The 13671-nt window shown below is 54.9% G+C and overlaps 2 protein-coding genes across 10 annotated transcripts in view; both read right to left on the bottom strand.

The window, feature by feature from the left end:
- Positions 1-49: 49 nt before the first annotated feature.
- On the bottom strand, positions 50-2472 carry LENG9 (leukocyte receptor cluster member 9). The gene has a single exon (XM_010978090.3). The coding sequence runs from the start codon at positions 2329-2331 to the stop codon at positions 562-564; it is 1770 nt and encodes a 589-aa protein (XP_010976392.3). The 5' UTR covers positions 2332-2472; the 3' UTR covers positions 50-561.
- A 944-nt stretch (positions 2473-3416) lies between these two features.
- Positions 3417-13671, bottom strand: part of CDC42EP5 (CDC42 effector protein 5) — a 92996-nt gene continuing 82741 nt past the window's right edge. For 4 of the 9 annotated variants that reach the window (XM_064489869.1, XM_064489870.1, XM_064489871.1 and 1 more), the window contains one exon: positions 3417-3946. In XM_064489869.1, coding sequence (XP_064345939.1) covers positions 3485-3946 — 462 coding nt within the window. In that variant the 3' untranslated portion in view covers positions 3417-3484. The other 5 variants (XM_064489865.1, XM_064489866.1, XM_064489864.1 and 2 more) reach the window with 4 other exon arrangements.

Below are 13671 nucleotides of genomic sequence, written 5' to 3'. Positions count from 1 at the left end.
CTGCACTGAGGACTCCGGAGGCCATCGCGGGACCTCGACGGCCGGCCTCGTCTGCAGTTGTATTAAGTTGTCTCCGTGTCCCCTCCTCCCTCCACCCCCAATGTTTCTTCTGGTTTTTTTTTCTCCTTTCCGTCCCTCCTCCCCCTGCTCCCCCTCCCTTGGTTCAGCACAGGTAAACCGGTTACCCCTCCCTCCCGCCTCATGGATCACCAGCTCACGTCATGTTTCCTTCTCTTTTCTTTTTGTGTGTGTTTAAGTTATTTTTTCTTCCTCCCCTTTTCTTTTCCGTCCTCCCCCCTCTTCTGCCATGTAACTGGAGGATGTGCAATCAGTTTGCAAACAGCTGGACTGTCAGGCTGCTTTTTTTCCAGATGTTCCTCCTCTGCCTCCCCTCCCCTCCCTCTCCCCTTACCCTTTCCTTCCTTCATTCTTTCCTTGGAGCACTGAGCACCATTTGGAAGCTTGAGAGAAACCAAAATTAAAGAGAGAGAGAGAGAGAGTGTGTGCGTGCATGATCTGTACTCTTCTTGGACCAGCTGTCCCCCAGTTGGGTCCTGGCCCTTATTTCTTTTGGAGTTTAGATCCCAGCGGGATCTCAGCCAGGGCCTGATAGGTGCCCCCTGCCCTCCCCATGCGGCACAGCCAGAGTTTCCCCAGGGGCTGGCTCCCCAGCTCCTGCCCTGGGCTGAACCCCAGCTTGGGGAGGCAGACTTCAGAGCCCTGGGGCACCTTGGCTAGGGTAAGATGTGGGTGTAGCCCTCCAGGGGGCTGCAACACTCTCAGCCCCTCGACTTCTAGTCTGTGGCTCAGCCCTTGAGCCATGCTGTCCAGGGAGGGGGAGGGAGGGGCACAGAGCACATGGGAACCTAAGAGCACCAGGCGCTCAAACCTCAGCCTTGGAGGAACCGGAAGCCTGGGGTCTGAAAGCACGCTTCTCAGTGTGGTGGCTGCAGCCGCCACTTCCCCAGGGCCCGCTAGCCTCAGCAGGGCCAGTGTCAGGTGCAGGGCCTGAGTTGGCACTGTGAACGTCGCACAAGCCGGTGCAACTCGTACCAGTTCTTCCTGGGCCTTAGTCACCGCAGCTTGCAGCTCTGGCTCGGTCACCATGAGAGCCACAAAGTGCGTGGGGCGGGGCTGGCGAAGACTCACAGCACTGGCCAAGGTGGATGCTCCGCTGTCCACGGGCCAGATCCCAGGACCCAAATCCACTTCTGTTTCAGAAGAGCCTTCCGAGGGCCATTCTGGGGCTAACCTAGCTGGCAGCTCCCCACCCAGGGGGTCCATGGTCCTGGCAGCCGGGGCAGCTGGCCTCAGCGCCCTTCCCGGTTCCATCCACGAGGAAGTTAAGTGTCCAAGGCCGCCCAACTCCCGCTCCTGAGCCCTAGCGGATTCCCCCACCAGCGCCAGGCACCTAACTTCCGGGCCTCCGTTATCTGGAGCTAAGGCAGCCGGGAGTCTGGTCCAGGCTGGCTGGCTACGCCCTCCCTCACGGATGCCAAGATGAGTCGCAGCCGCTCCGTCCAGTGCATCTTCGGCCCCATCAGTGTCCCCACCGCCAAGCGTATCTCTGGCCCGGTGCACGTCCTCGCCATCATTCACGTGCCCAGTTCTGTGAGCATCCACGGCGTCGCGCGCACCTCCGACCCCGTGCGCGCCCTGGCCGTTATTTGTGCCCAGTGTCCCGTGCACGTCCCTAGCCGTGGCCCGGCCGTCGTGCGCGTCCCCAGTGTCTTGCGCGTCCACGCCGCAGCGCTCTCCTCCAGTCCCGTGCGTGTCAACGCCGTCGTTCGAGTACGCGGTGTCGTGTGCGTCCTCGCCGGCGGCTGCCTCTCCGATGTCGAGCGCGTCCAGGATCGTGGGCCCGCGACCCGCCGCAAAGCCCGAGCCGAAGATGAGGTCAGTACGCGAGGCGCGGTCCCACACCAGGCGGCCGCGGAAGCGGAAGTAGCGCACCCGGTGCTGCGGCACGGCCAGGACGCCTGGCCCGAGCGCCGCCAAAGGCGCGTCCCAGCAGAAGGCAAGGAAGGGCTCCTCGCGCACGCCCAGGAAGCGATCGACGTAGCCCACGGAGAAGTCGGCCGGGTCGAGGCGCGGGTCCCAGCGGATGCGTTGGATGACGGCCGCAGCCGTGCGCAGCGGCGGCTTCTTGGCCCCGGCTTCGGCTTCACCTTTTGGCTGCGGCGGCGGCGGCGCCGGCGTCCCGGGGTGGGGCTGGCGGCAGCGGGCACCGAAGCGGCAGCGGCCCTCCAGGAAGAAGCGGCAGGCCGGCGGCGGCGCGGACTCCGCGACGGGGACCTCCACCAGCGGCTCCGGCCCTCCGGCCGCCGCCATTGGAGTAGGGTGCGGCTGGCGCGCTCTCACCGCTGAGGCCTCTTGGCACCAGGGTCAGCCCGGCCCCGCCGTGACGTCATCGGCGAGGCTCAGGCCACACTCCGACCTGGAAAGTATCACCCGGGTGGAGCGGCCCGCCCCGCCCTTTGGGGAAGGCAGATCCCGGCGGCCACGTGCTTTATATCGTGGCCCCGCCCCCACCCCAAGTAATTTACATATGCGGCCCTACCCCAGACTAAATGCTTTGCAGGCTCGGCCCCCGCCTTCTCTAGGACCGCCGCTAGCCTGGCTCCGCCCTCCTTCCAATGATTTGCATATGCAGTCCCGCCTCTTTAGGGCCCTTAGCGAGCCGAGCCCCGCTCCCTAACGATTTACAGGTACGGCCCTTACGCTCTTTCTCCCTTCAGAGCCTGGCCCCGCCCCCAGTCCAATGGTTTAACGCTGCGGCCCCGCCCCCAGTCCAATGCTTTAACGCTGCGGCCCCGCCCTCTCTGGGCCCCGCGAGGAGCCTGGCTCTGCTCCCCGCCTAATGATGTTCACGTGCAGCCATATACCTCCGGGTCCTCGTGGGGCCGCGCCCTCCGCCCGACAACCCGATGGCTGCAGTTTCAGACTGAACTTCGTATCTCGGACGCCACTGTCGCTCTCGGGCTGACATCTTTGGGACGTCCCTTCTCCACGGGGTCCACCCCTCTTCCTGGCCATTTTCCTGTGCAGCCGCTCCTGGGGTTAAAGGCAGCTCGCCTGAGTGGGTTCCACTGGAGACGCGGAGTTCCCTGGGCCACGACCCTCGCCCGGGGCCCGGACCGCGTCCAGCAGGCTGCTGCGCGCAGCTAACACTGACGGTGAACCAGGTTGTGGGAGCGGCCAGGTCCGGACCCCGCCCCTGGGAGGGGCACCACCTAGCCAGGCCCCTGGCTATTACTGGGGCCTCATCCCCTTACGCTAGACCAGTCCTTCGACCTCCACCTGGTTGGGGCCACAACTCTAGGTGGCACACCTAGCTCTTAAAGGCACCGGGACCCCATCACCCCCTCCCTGTCCCCTCCTCCCACGTGCAAAGTGAACAGACAAAACCAGGGGCACAGACTTTGTCGGTTTATGTATAAAGAAGTGGGGTGCTGGACGGTAAGGGCGCAGGGAACGCGGGTGCCTACAAGCCGATGACGTCGTCCAGCTCGAGGTCCGCGTTAGGGCAGCAGCGGGCCCTGGGGTGCTGCGCCCCGGAGCCGGGGTCCACGTCAGGTTTGGCGGCAGCGGCGCCCGGGCGTTCCGCGTCCATGACGCCCAACACCGCGTCCAGCATGGAGGGGCCCAAATCCAGGTGGAAGGACAGCAGCGGGTCGGCGGGAGCGGGCGCGCGCAGGGCGGGCGGCGGGGGCTGCGGCACCGCGGGCGGCGGCGCGGAGCGCGGGGCCCCCGCGGGCAGCGCTCGGGGCTCGGGGGGCGGCCCGCCGCCGTGGCGGCTCAGGAACGACGTGTCCCCGAAGGCGTCGCCGCCGCGCCCCACGTGCAGCGTGTGCCGGAAGTCTCCGAGCGGCGCGGAGATGGACAGGGCGCCGCGCTCCGGCCGCTTCTTGGGCTGCGCGGGGCCCAGCTGCTTCAGCACCGGCATCTGCGGAATAGGGACGAGTTAGCTCGGCCTTCCGTGTTCCCTCCCAGCTCTGGGCCTAGACCGCCATCCAAAGGATGCTCTCCATAAAATGATGGTGGTGGGATTACTCCCATTTTACAGGTGGGGATACTGAGATTCCCAGAGGCCTGAGGCCATAGCTGTTTGATTCAAACCTCAGACTCAACCTGAGGTCTGCCCATAACCATCACGCTATCCTGATTCCACTAAGAACTAACGTTTGAGCTCCCCGTAGGCCAGCGAGCGAGCAAACAACATGCTCTACCAAGCCTTCGGACGGCTACCCAAACCTGACAGAAACTCCAGTTTGTCCATCCCGCCCACCCTGAAGACAGGGGTGACTGTCCTTTGGGTGCAGCAGGCAGTGCCCAGGGGCCGCCACGCTGCTAGAGGCCGGCACAAATGCTTAAGTGTTTTATTTTACAACGTCAGCCTTATGCTTGTCTTTATACCAACGCAGTCATAAAATATAATTATATTAAACATATTATTTCTATGAAATTTTTGCCTAGGACACAAAAAGTCATAGTGTAAGCTGGCCTGAAGAGTCTCATTTGGGAGGTTTAGGGTGGACCTGAGAAATCTAGATTTGCACAGCATTTTATAATTTGAATTATCTGGTTTTGAAAGAAACAACATAATGGTTTACTTTTTGGAAAACGACAGCAACAGTAATAACCATGCAAATTCCCCTTTGTTAAAACATGATGAAAACGGCGTAAATCCCAAGCTGGTGACACATGAACTGTGAACTAGGTACCCTATAGCCACGTGACTGCACCACACGATGGTAAATAGATGTACCTGCCAACCTTTGCTCATATCCTGGAACCTGGCTGTTTCTATGGAACTTCTGGGAGGGACTTCAATGACCTTGTACTTTTGTTTTAACAGTCACTGTTACTACAATAATAATGAAAAAAACTTCTATTTGAATTGCAGCCCCACCCTCTGCCAGCTGTATGAATTGGGATAAATTATGTGATCTCTCTGTTTGTTTTCTATCTGTAAAATGGATAAAATAATACTACCTTCCTTGCAGGGCACATAGAAAAACCCCATCAAAGGAAAGTACATTTGTAACGGTGCCCTCTACTGTCTCTCTCTCTCTCTCTCTCTCTCTCTCTCTCTCTCTCACACACACACACACACACGCATACGCACAAGCTCGTTTTCTAGGAAAACAAGTCTTGATTTACCACCTCTGTAGAGTTTCTCAAAATTCTCTGACCTCAACCTAGCTGAATAAATATATTTTTCTTACAGTCTGGCATACAACCACCATTCCTTCCCCACTCGCACCCTGCCCCCTACATAAAGGAAACAAAAAATTTACGAAATGAGACTTTTATCACATGCTAGGCTCTCAGATATATTCAATTCTAATCTATGTTATTATTTTACTTTTTAATGCCAACCTCTCCTCATTAATGAACCTCAATCCATGGTTTAAAAAAAAAATCCTGTCTCAGGGCTAGCAGTGCCCATTTTTACTCAGCACTGGATTATAGGTGAAAAGGTTAGAACTCAGAAAGCCAACAACCCAGATTTGGATCTGGCTGTGCCCATTGCTGTGTGGCTTTGGGCAAATTACTTAACCTTCCTGAGCTCATTTCCTCGTCTCAAAAATGGAATGGTACTCATATAATACTTTGTAGTCTCTTTGCAAGAATTGGTGAGACATTGCCCGTGAAAGGTCTTCACACAGCACCCAGCACATGCTCAATAGATGCTCAGTGGAGTCCCATCCTGGATTATTCTCCCCTGTCCCAGAGAAAGAGACACCCAGGGAGGATCCGTGACTTGCCCAAGGCCACAAAGCCAGCTCTGCAGGACTCCAGAGCTCAGAATGATTGCTTCCACTGCCTGCTGCCCTTGAACCTGCCCCTCCCAGGACAGCTCTCAGCTACTCTCTTCCCCCCTCCCCGCCCCCAGCTTGCCCCCATCTGGACCTATTGCCCTACGAGGTGACATCACCGCCACTTTCCAGCACTTAGCAGCACCTTAAGATCTTGGGTTTCTGACCTCAGACACACCTGGGCTGCCATTTCCTTTCTGTGGGCCCCTGAGGACCTCAACCATAAACTTCAGTTTACTCCTCTGAAAAACAGGAATCAGAATGCCTGTTTTCAAGGGGTTGATATAGGGTATGTGCACGATGTGACATTTTATATCCCAAGCACTTATTCTGGGCCAGGCGGGGGCTTCACACAAATGAACAAACTCACTCAATCTTGAGAACAACCCAGTGAGGGGAGGCCATTATTATTACACCCATTTTACAGATGTGGTGCCTGAGGCACAGAGAGGTCAAGTAACTTGCCCTGGGTCACACAGTAGCAAATGTTGGTGGCCAGATTTGGAACCCAGGCAGATGAACTCCGGAGTCAAAGGATGCTATTATATTGCTCACAGCCCCCATAGGACAGGGCGTGCAGACCCATGGAAAAAATAATGTTTTGCTATAAAGCCCAGGGATTTCCAACACCCCTGACCGTGTTTGTTTGCTTGCTTTGCTCTGCTTGTTATCTATTCCAGATGAGAACAATGAGTTCAAAATTGTTTTTGAAAGCCACTGCTTCTCCTAACTCTGACACCTTGGGGCAAGTCACTCCATTTCCCCCAGCCTCGGTGTCCTCTTATACACAAGGCTCCAGTCTCCCTTGTTGGGCCCTTGATGCAATGAGGTCATGCTCGGAAAAAGTCCATCACAGGGCCAAGTCCGCACAGAGGGGCTGTTGTTTGTGACAAACGCAAAGCAGGCAGAGGGCAGGAGTGAGCATGAGACCCCGGGACGCGGTGACCTTGCGCTCGGCTAAGCAGCCCTCCTCCTGCCTCCATCTGCCCCCTCTCTTTCCTGCCGAGGCTCCAGCTGCAGGGGTGGGGGCACAGCTGGCTCACCTCTGTCCTCCGGGGGCCCCAGCCCTGCCAAGACGGAAAAAACAACCCGCTCCAGATCCAGCTCGACTGGTTCTCAGCCCTTTGGGAGAGGCTTCGCGGAGGGTGGGGCCGAGACGGGGCAGGGGGGCCCGAAGACCCAGGAGTCGGAGACCCCTGGACCCCTTTGAGACTCTGCTGCGCACTTCCTGAGGCCACGTGGCTGCGGCCCGGGTTTCAGATCCGCTGTCTCTTTGGTCCTCTGTCCCGCTTCCCTCCGGACTTGTCCTGGGACCCTGGGCCACCACTGTCCCTTACCTCGTGGTCCTCGCTAGCCCCGGGAGGCGCGCTCTCTGGGGCTCCAGCTCAAGCTGGGACCCCCCCGTCTTCAGGGTTGGGAGCCTGCCTCCGCCTCCTACTCCCAGGCCCGCACCTTCTTCCTTCTTCCTCCGGCGGGATCTTACCTGGCAAAGGAAGTGTCATGTGGAACCTCGAGGGGGACCCAGGACCCAGGACCCAGGCGTCTGCGTCCACAGTGCCACCTTCTCAGCCTTCCTCCTCTCTTAGGCTCCAGGAGTCCTGGCTCCTACCTCTCTTACTTCTTAGCCCCGGGAGGCCGGGGTCTCTGTCCTCTCCTCCCGCGGGCCCAGGAGTCCAGACCCCTAGTCCTCCTCCCTCAGCCTCTGAAGTCAGGGCTCCCAACCCCCACCTCCCTCGGACCCAGAAGTCCAGGCCTCCACCCCTCCCCCCAGACCCTGGAGTCTGAGACCCACCCCCAGCAGACCTTGGCATCAGGTCCCTTCTTTACCTGCTCTGGGAACTGAAGTGTCAGCCCTTCTTGGGGGCCATGGTAGGAGCCCAGACAGGCGCAGAGTCACCACCCAGCCCAGCTCAGTCCGTCTGGGGCAGAGAGGGTTAAGACGTAGGCCCCTCCCAGCCTTCCTTATCTCACCCCTACGTCCAAAAAAAGTTTGCCTCCAGGATTTAAGGGACTAGAAAGCAGCGGTGGAGGAGCTGAGGCCCCTCTGGGCTGAGTGTGGGGGCGGCGGGGCCGGGCGGGGATGCAGGCAGGCCGCACGCACGGGGCTGGGGGATGGACGGGCAGGGCGGCCCCTAGCCCCGCCCCTCCCCCTGCCAGCTTGGAATTTCCTGAAACTGGGGAAGTCTGGCTGTTTAGGAGAGTAATTTCTTCCAGATTGCAGCTGTTGGGGCAGTGTGTGTGAGGATTGGGGGAGAGAGAGAGAGAGAGAGAAGGGGCGGGGTGGGGGGAGAAACCGACCAGGTCGGGCAGTGAAACCAGCAGGAGGCCGGAGGTGACCTAGGAGGGCGCTCCCACCCTGCTGTGGGGAGTTCCCTGGCTGAATGGCCCTGCCAGGAGCCATTTATCCATAGCAAGGTCATTACATCACTGAGTGCCTGTGCCTAGCGGGGGTCAGTGTCAGATTTGGGTGTTAGGGAGCTCCCTCAGGGGCCAGTGTGAGGGAGGGGCTGACGTGGAGAGCAGGGTCCCCAGGGGGGAGGCTGGCTGGGGAGCAGGGAGGCAGCAGCCCTGGGAAGGGGCAGGAGCTAGGGCTGGAGAGGAGAGTTAGTGTAACAGATAGGGAGGAAGTGTGACTTGAACTGAATCTTGAAGAAGAAGTGGGAGTTTATGGCCATGTGAGGAGAGGAGAAAGGATGCTGAGAGCCGGCTGGGACACCAGGTGGCGCCCGGGATATCAAGGCTCGGTGCAGTTTGGTTTGCCTGGAGGGCAACTTGAAAGCCACTGGGAGCTTAGCCCCTGTCCTTTGTCCAGGGCAGGGTGCTGAGCAGGAATGACAGGTTCAGAGCCAGGTGGGCCACAGACTGAAGCGAGGCTGGGTCTCACAGCCAGAGCAAAATTTACGGTGGGGGGCTGGGGTGGGGGGCAGGAGTGGTCACCCCAAACTCAGGAACTAAGAGAAATATTTAAATATATTTCTATTAGTGTTTGAGTCACAAACCATGGAATTAACCATTTACTGTGGCATCTAGAACATTCACAGTATTGTGCAACTATCACATCTCTCGCTAGTTCCAGAAGACTTCCATCGCGGGGTGGGGGTATAGCTCAGAGGTACACTGTGGGCAAAGCATGCCCCAGGTCCTGGGTTTAATTCCCAGGACCTCCATGTAAAACATAAGTAAACAAACACAATTACCTCCCCCAAATCAAACAAACACTTCCATCACCCCCCCCAAACCCATTGTACCCACTGAGCTGTCAGCTGCAGGCTGGTGGGCTCGGAGAGGCTGCCTGAGGCCCTCTGGTGCTTCCTCTGTGGCTCCTCTCCAGGCAATGGTGTGTTGAGTCTGTCTTCTGCTTCAAACCTCCCTGATCTGCAGGCCTGCTCCATCCCCTTCCTGCCTCCAGCCAGGGAAGGTCCTCTGCTTTTGGGGCTCCTGTGATTAGACTGGATCCACCCGGAAAAGACGTTTTTTATATATCACCATTGGTAATGGATATGCATTAATATATCACTCAGTAATCAGTAAAAGCTAAATATAGAAATGTATATATTTCAAGGAATGGGATTTTGCAGTGCTAAGGGCTGGCAAGCCTGAATTCCATAGGGCACAGTGGAAACTCTCAGGCAGGACGTGATGCTGCAGTCTTCAGGCAGAATTTCTTCTTCCCCAGGGAAACCTTCATTTTTTGCAGTTAAAGCCTCTCAACTGATTGGATAAGGCCCACCCACATCCTCAAAGGTCATCTCCTTCACTTAGAGTCAGCTGGTGGTAGATGTTAGCCCCACCTGCGTGTCTCCCCAGCCATAGCGAGACTAGCGTTTGGTTGACGAACCAGCTACTACTGCCTGGCCAAGTGGACACTTAAAACTAACCATTGTGCCAGGATAATCTCCCTATTTTAAGGGTCCTAAATTCATTTTAATTATTTTTTTATTGAAGTATAGTTGATTTAACATGCCATGTTAGTTTCAGGTGTACAGCATAGCTAGATACATATATTCATTCTTTATTCAGATTCTTTTCCATTATAGTTTATTACAGGATACTGAATTAAGGTTCCTAACATTTTTTTTGTTTTGAAGTATAATCCGTTTACAATGTTGTGTAAATTTCTGGTGCAGGGCATCATGTCCCAGTCATACATACACATACATATATTTGTTCTCATATTCTTTTTCATGAAAGGTTATTACAAGATGTTGAATATAGTTCCCTGTTAAGTTTCCTAACTTGAAGCACATCTGCGGATCCCTTTGCTACTGATACAGTACACTCACAGGTTTCAGGGATTCATGCCTGGGCATCTTTAGAGATGCATTCTGTCAACCCCAGAAGGCAAGCTGTGGGGGATGCTGGGAGCACCACCAAGCTGGAGAGCCTGAGAAGAGGAGCAGGCAGACAAGAGACATGGGAAACCACGCCAGGAAGAGAGGGAAGCAGGGGCAGCCTAGAGTGTAAGTGGCCTGTGCAGTCACTTGGGGGCCCCATGCTCAGAAGGGCGCTGCACTTGGTTCAATGATTTCCTGTGATTATCTTGAAATTAGTAATACTTTTGAATTAGGGACCCCCACGTTTTCATTTGCAATGTACCCCACAAACTACTAGCTGGTTCTGGATTGAAGTGCAGGAGCAGAGGCGTGGGATAAAGCAGCTGAGAAGGGTGGTACTGAGAGCTAAGAAGACGGGGAGGAACTTGGACCAGGTCTCCAGCAGCAGCCACCGGTGGCCAGAGTGAGAGCTGCCTGAGAAGGCTGGGCAGGCAGAAGCCAGATCGTGGTTGAGGAGGCGAGGGAAAGTGTGAGGAGGTGAGGAAGTGCAGAGAAGTCCGGAGCTGGTTGTGAAGGGGAGGAGAAAGACATAGGCTATCCTGAGGGAGAGGTGCGAGTCAGAGAAGGAGCTTTGTTTCTCTGCTTGGTTTGGATACATGTGCTGCTATTTTGTTTCTTTTTTGAAAAAGTAATTCTTGGTTACAGAAGTGATACCTGAACACAACCTCCTGGGAAAGAGAGAGTTAAAAATAACGCTAACTTGTAAGGTTTTGGTGACCTCGTCCAATCCAATCCCCATGAAGTTTGTTGGCAGTATACGCCTTCCAGCCAGGCTGGGCTCTTACAAGCACAGGGACCAGGGTTTCTGCACCTCGGAGCTGTTGCCATTTGGGGCTGCGTCACTCTTTGTGGCGGGGACCGTCCTGTGCGCTGTAGGAGGCTAAGCAGTGCCAGGGCTCCACTCGCTAGAAGCCAGGGGCACCCCTCTCCCTGCAGTTTAGAAACCCAGAGTTTCCAAATGGCCCCTGTAGGGGGTGCTATTGCCCCTGGTTGAGAACTGCTGATCTAGAGAGTGCTCTAAGAAAACACGTTTTATGGTAAATACATATTTTAAACACACAAATGAATTTTTAGTGCGTGATCTGGGGCTACCAGTTTTTTTCCCACGTAGCAGTTCCTTTGGGGAATCATCCATTATTTCCGCATACAGATTTAAAAAGGAGGCTTGAGCTTCTTTCCGCATTTTGCAGAAAGTGCGTAACAAGAGCAGCAGCTAACATTTACCCAGTGCTGAGCGTTTCCTAGGAGCTGTCCTAAACTCCTTCCGTGTGTAAACTTCTTTAATCTTCGCACTGACTGTATGGCGGGGGGGAGGTTGGTATTATTATTCCCATTTTGCTGACAGAGAAACTGAGGCACAGGGAGGGTTTTGTGGTTTGTTTGTTTGTTTTAGTTTTTAGGAAACTTAGCTAATGCAGCTATAAAGTCATGCAGGTGGGCTTGGAACTCAGGCAGGCTGACCCCTTCAGAGGAGAGATGGAAGACACAGGAGAGATATGTCCCATGATGGACAGGACCCCCAAGAGCAGGAAAGAAAAATATCAGCCCAAGAGAACTTTCTGGAATGATGCGAATGTCCAGTACAGTAGTTAGGCTGTTGGGCACTTGAGATGTGAATGTAGTGGGACTGAGAAACTGCGATTTTTTAAACTGAAGTAGAGTTGGTTTGCAATGTTGTGTTAGTTTCAGGTGTACAGCAAAGTGATTCAGTTATATATATATATATACACACACATATTCTTTTTATTATAGGTTTATTACAAGCAATTGAATATAATTCCCTGTGCTATCAGTAGGACCTTGTTGTTTATCTATTTTGTATATAATTGTGTGTATTTGTTAATCCCAAATTCCTAATTTATCCCTTCCTCCACCCTTCCCCTTTGGTAACCGTAAGTTTCTTTTCTATGTCTGTGAGTCTGTTTCTATTTTGTAAGTTTATTTATCCGCATATAAATGACATCATGTGGTATTGGTCTTTCCCTGCCTGACTTACTTTACTGAGTCTGATAATCTCCAGATCCAACCATGTTGCTGCAAGTGGCATTATTTTATTGTTTTTAATGGCTAAGTAGTATTCCATTGTTTAAATATACCACGACTCCTTTATCGAGTCATCTATCGATGGACATCTGTGTTGCTTCCATGTCTCAGCTGTTGTAAACAGTGCTGCTGTGAACACTGGGGTGCTTGTATTTAATTTTTTTTTAATGGAAATAGCCACTGGGGGCCAGTGGTCCAGGTATTGGGTAGTCCAGGTCCAGAGCACTAGAGGTGGGTTTAGCCCAGGGCAGTGGGAGCTGCCTCCTGAAGGAGCAGGAGGAAGGGTGGCAGGGAGACTGCAGCCTGGGCAGGTGTACAGGTGGGGCGATGCTTGTGAGGATCTACCCCGCTGGCCTGGGTCTGGGTGAGGAGGAGTGGGGGCCGGGGGTGGAGGAGGTGAGGTGCTGGCTCTGCTGTGCTGGCAAGGAAGGGGAAGCTGGTTCAGGCCTGAGCCTCAGAAGAACTGCAGGACCACTTCTACTGAGCACTCGTGTGTGCAGGCCCGGTTCCAAGCACTTCTCACATATTATCACCCTTAGGCCTCGTATCAACCTACATCAGAGGCAGGTGCTGCTATTATGTCCATTGAGCAGATGGAGAAACTGAGTCAGCAAGGTAGGGCCTATACTGGAGGCCATGGAGAGTCGCTGGCTGGAAGCATGGTGACCTATGCATGGGCTTGTGGGAATTTCCCCAGCAGATCAGGGGCGGGGCTGGAGCAGAGGATGCTGATGGGGGAGCTACCCAGAGTTTGAGTTTTACCATCAGGAAGAATTTCCAGTAACCAAAAGGATTTTGCAGGAGCCACATCTAGATTCAGAGGAAGCGAGGAGAGAGCCAGAGAGGGTAGGGACAGGGTTAGAGTGAAAGCAATGGAGGGAGGGGGAGGGAGACAGAGACAGAGAGGCAGAGACAACAGAGAGATGCAGAGGAAGAAGAGGGAGAAAGGATCTGTGCCATCAGAAGGCACCCTGGCACTGCAGCTAGTCCCTGCCTGAGCTCTGCCTCTGGAGCTCGGGGTTGTGTGAGTCTCAGCTCCCTCCTTGCGGCTGAGCCATCTCCCAGTGCCCCCTCCCCCTGCCCCGCAGCTCAGAAGGAACTTTGTTTCCTTGCTTGGGCTGGATACATTTGCTGCTATTTTGTTTCTTTTTGGAAAAGTAATTCTTAGTTACAGAAGTGATACCTGAACACATCCTCCTGGGAAAGAGAGAGAAAAAAATAACACTAATTGGTAAGGTTTTGGTGACCTCGTCCAATCCAATCCCCATGAAGTTAGTTGGCAGTGTACACCTTCCAGCTGGGCTGGGCTCTTACAAACACATGGACCAGGGTTTCTGCACCTCGGAGCTGTTGCCATTTGGGGCTGGGTCACTCTTTGTGGCGGGGACCGTCCTGTGCACTGTAGGAGGCTCAGCAGTGCCAGGGCTCCACCTGCTGGATGCTGGTTGCTCCCTTTGCCCATGGTTTGAACA

Source organism: Camelus dromedarius, chromosome 9 (assembly GCF_036321535.1).
Source record: "Camelus dromedarius isolate mCamDro1 chromosome 9, mCamDro1.pat, whole genome shotgun sequence".
In the NCBI taxonomy this organism is placed as follows: Eukaryota; Metazoa; Chordata; class Mammalia; order Artiodactyla; family Camelidae; genus Camelus; species Camelus dromedarius.
The sequence above is the reverse complement of the archived record's forward strand: the minus strand, read 5'-3'. Positions and strand labels throughout refer to the sequence as shown.

Bases quoted from the DNA above. Each gene is read 5' to 3' on its own strand.
- LENG9 (XM_010978090.3), bottom strand. From the start codon at position 2,331: ATGGCGGCGGCCGGAGGGCCGGAGCCGCTGGTGGAGGTCCCCGTCGCG.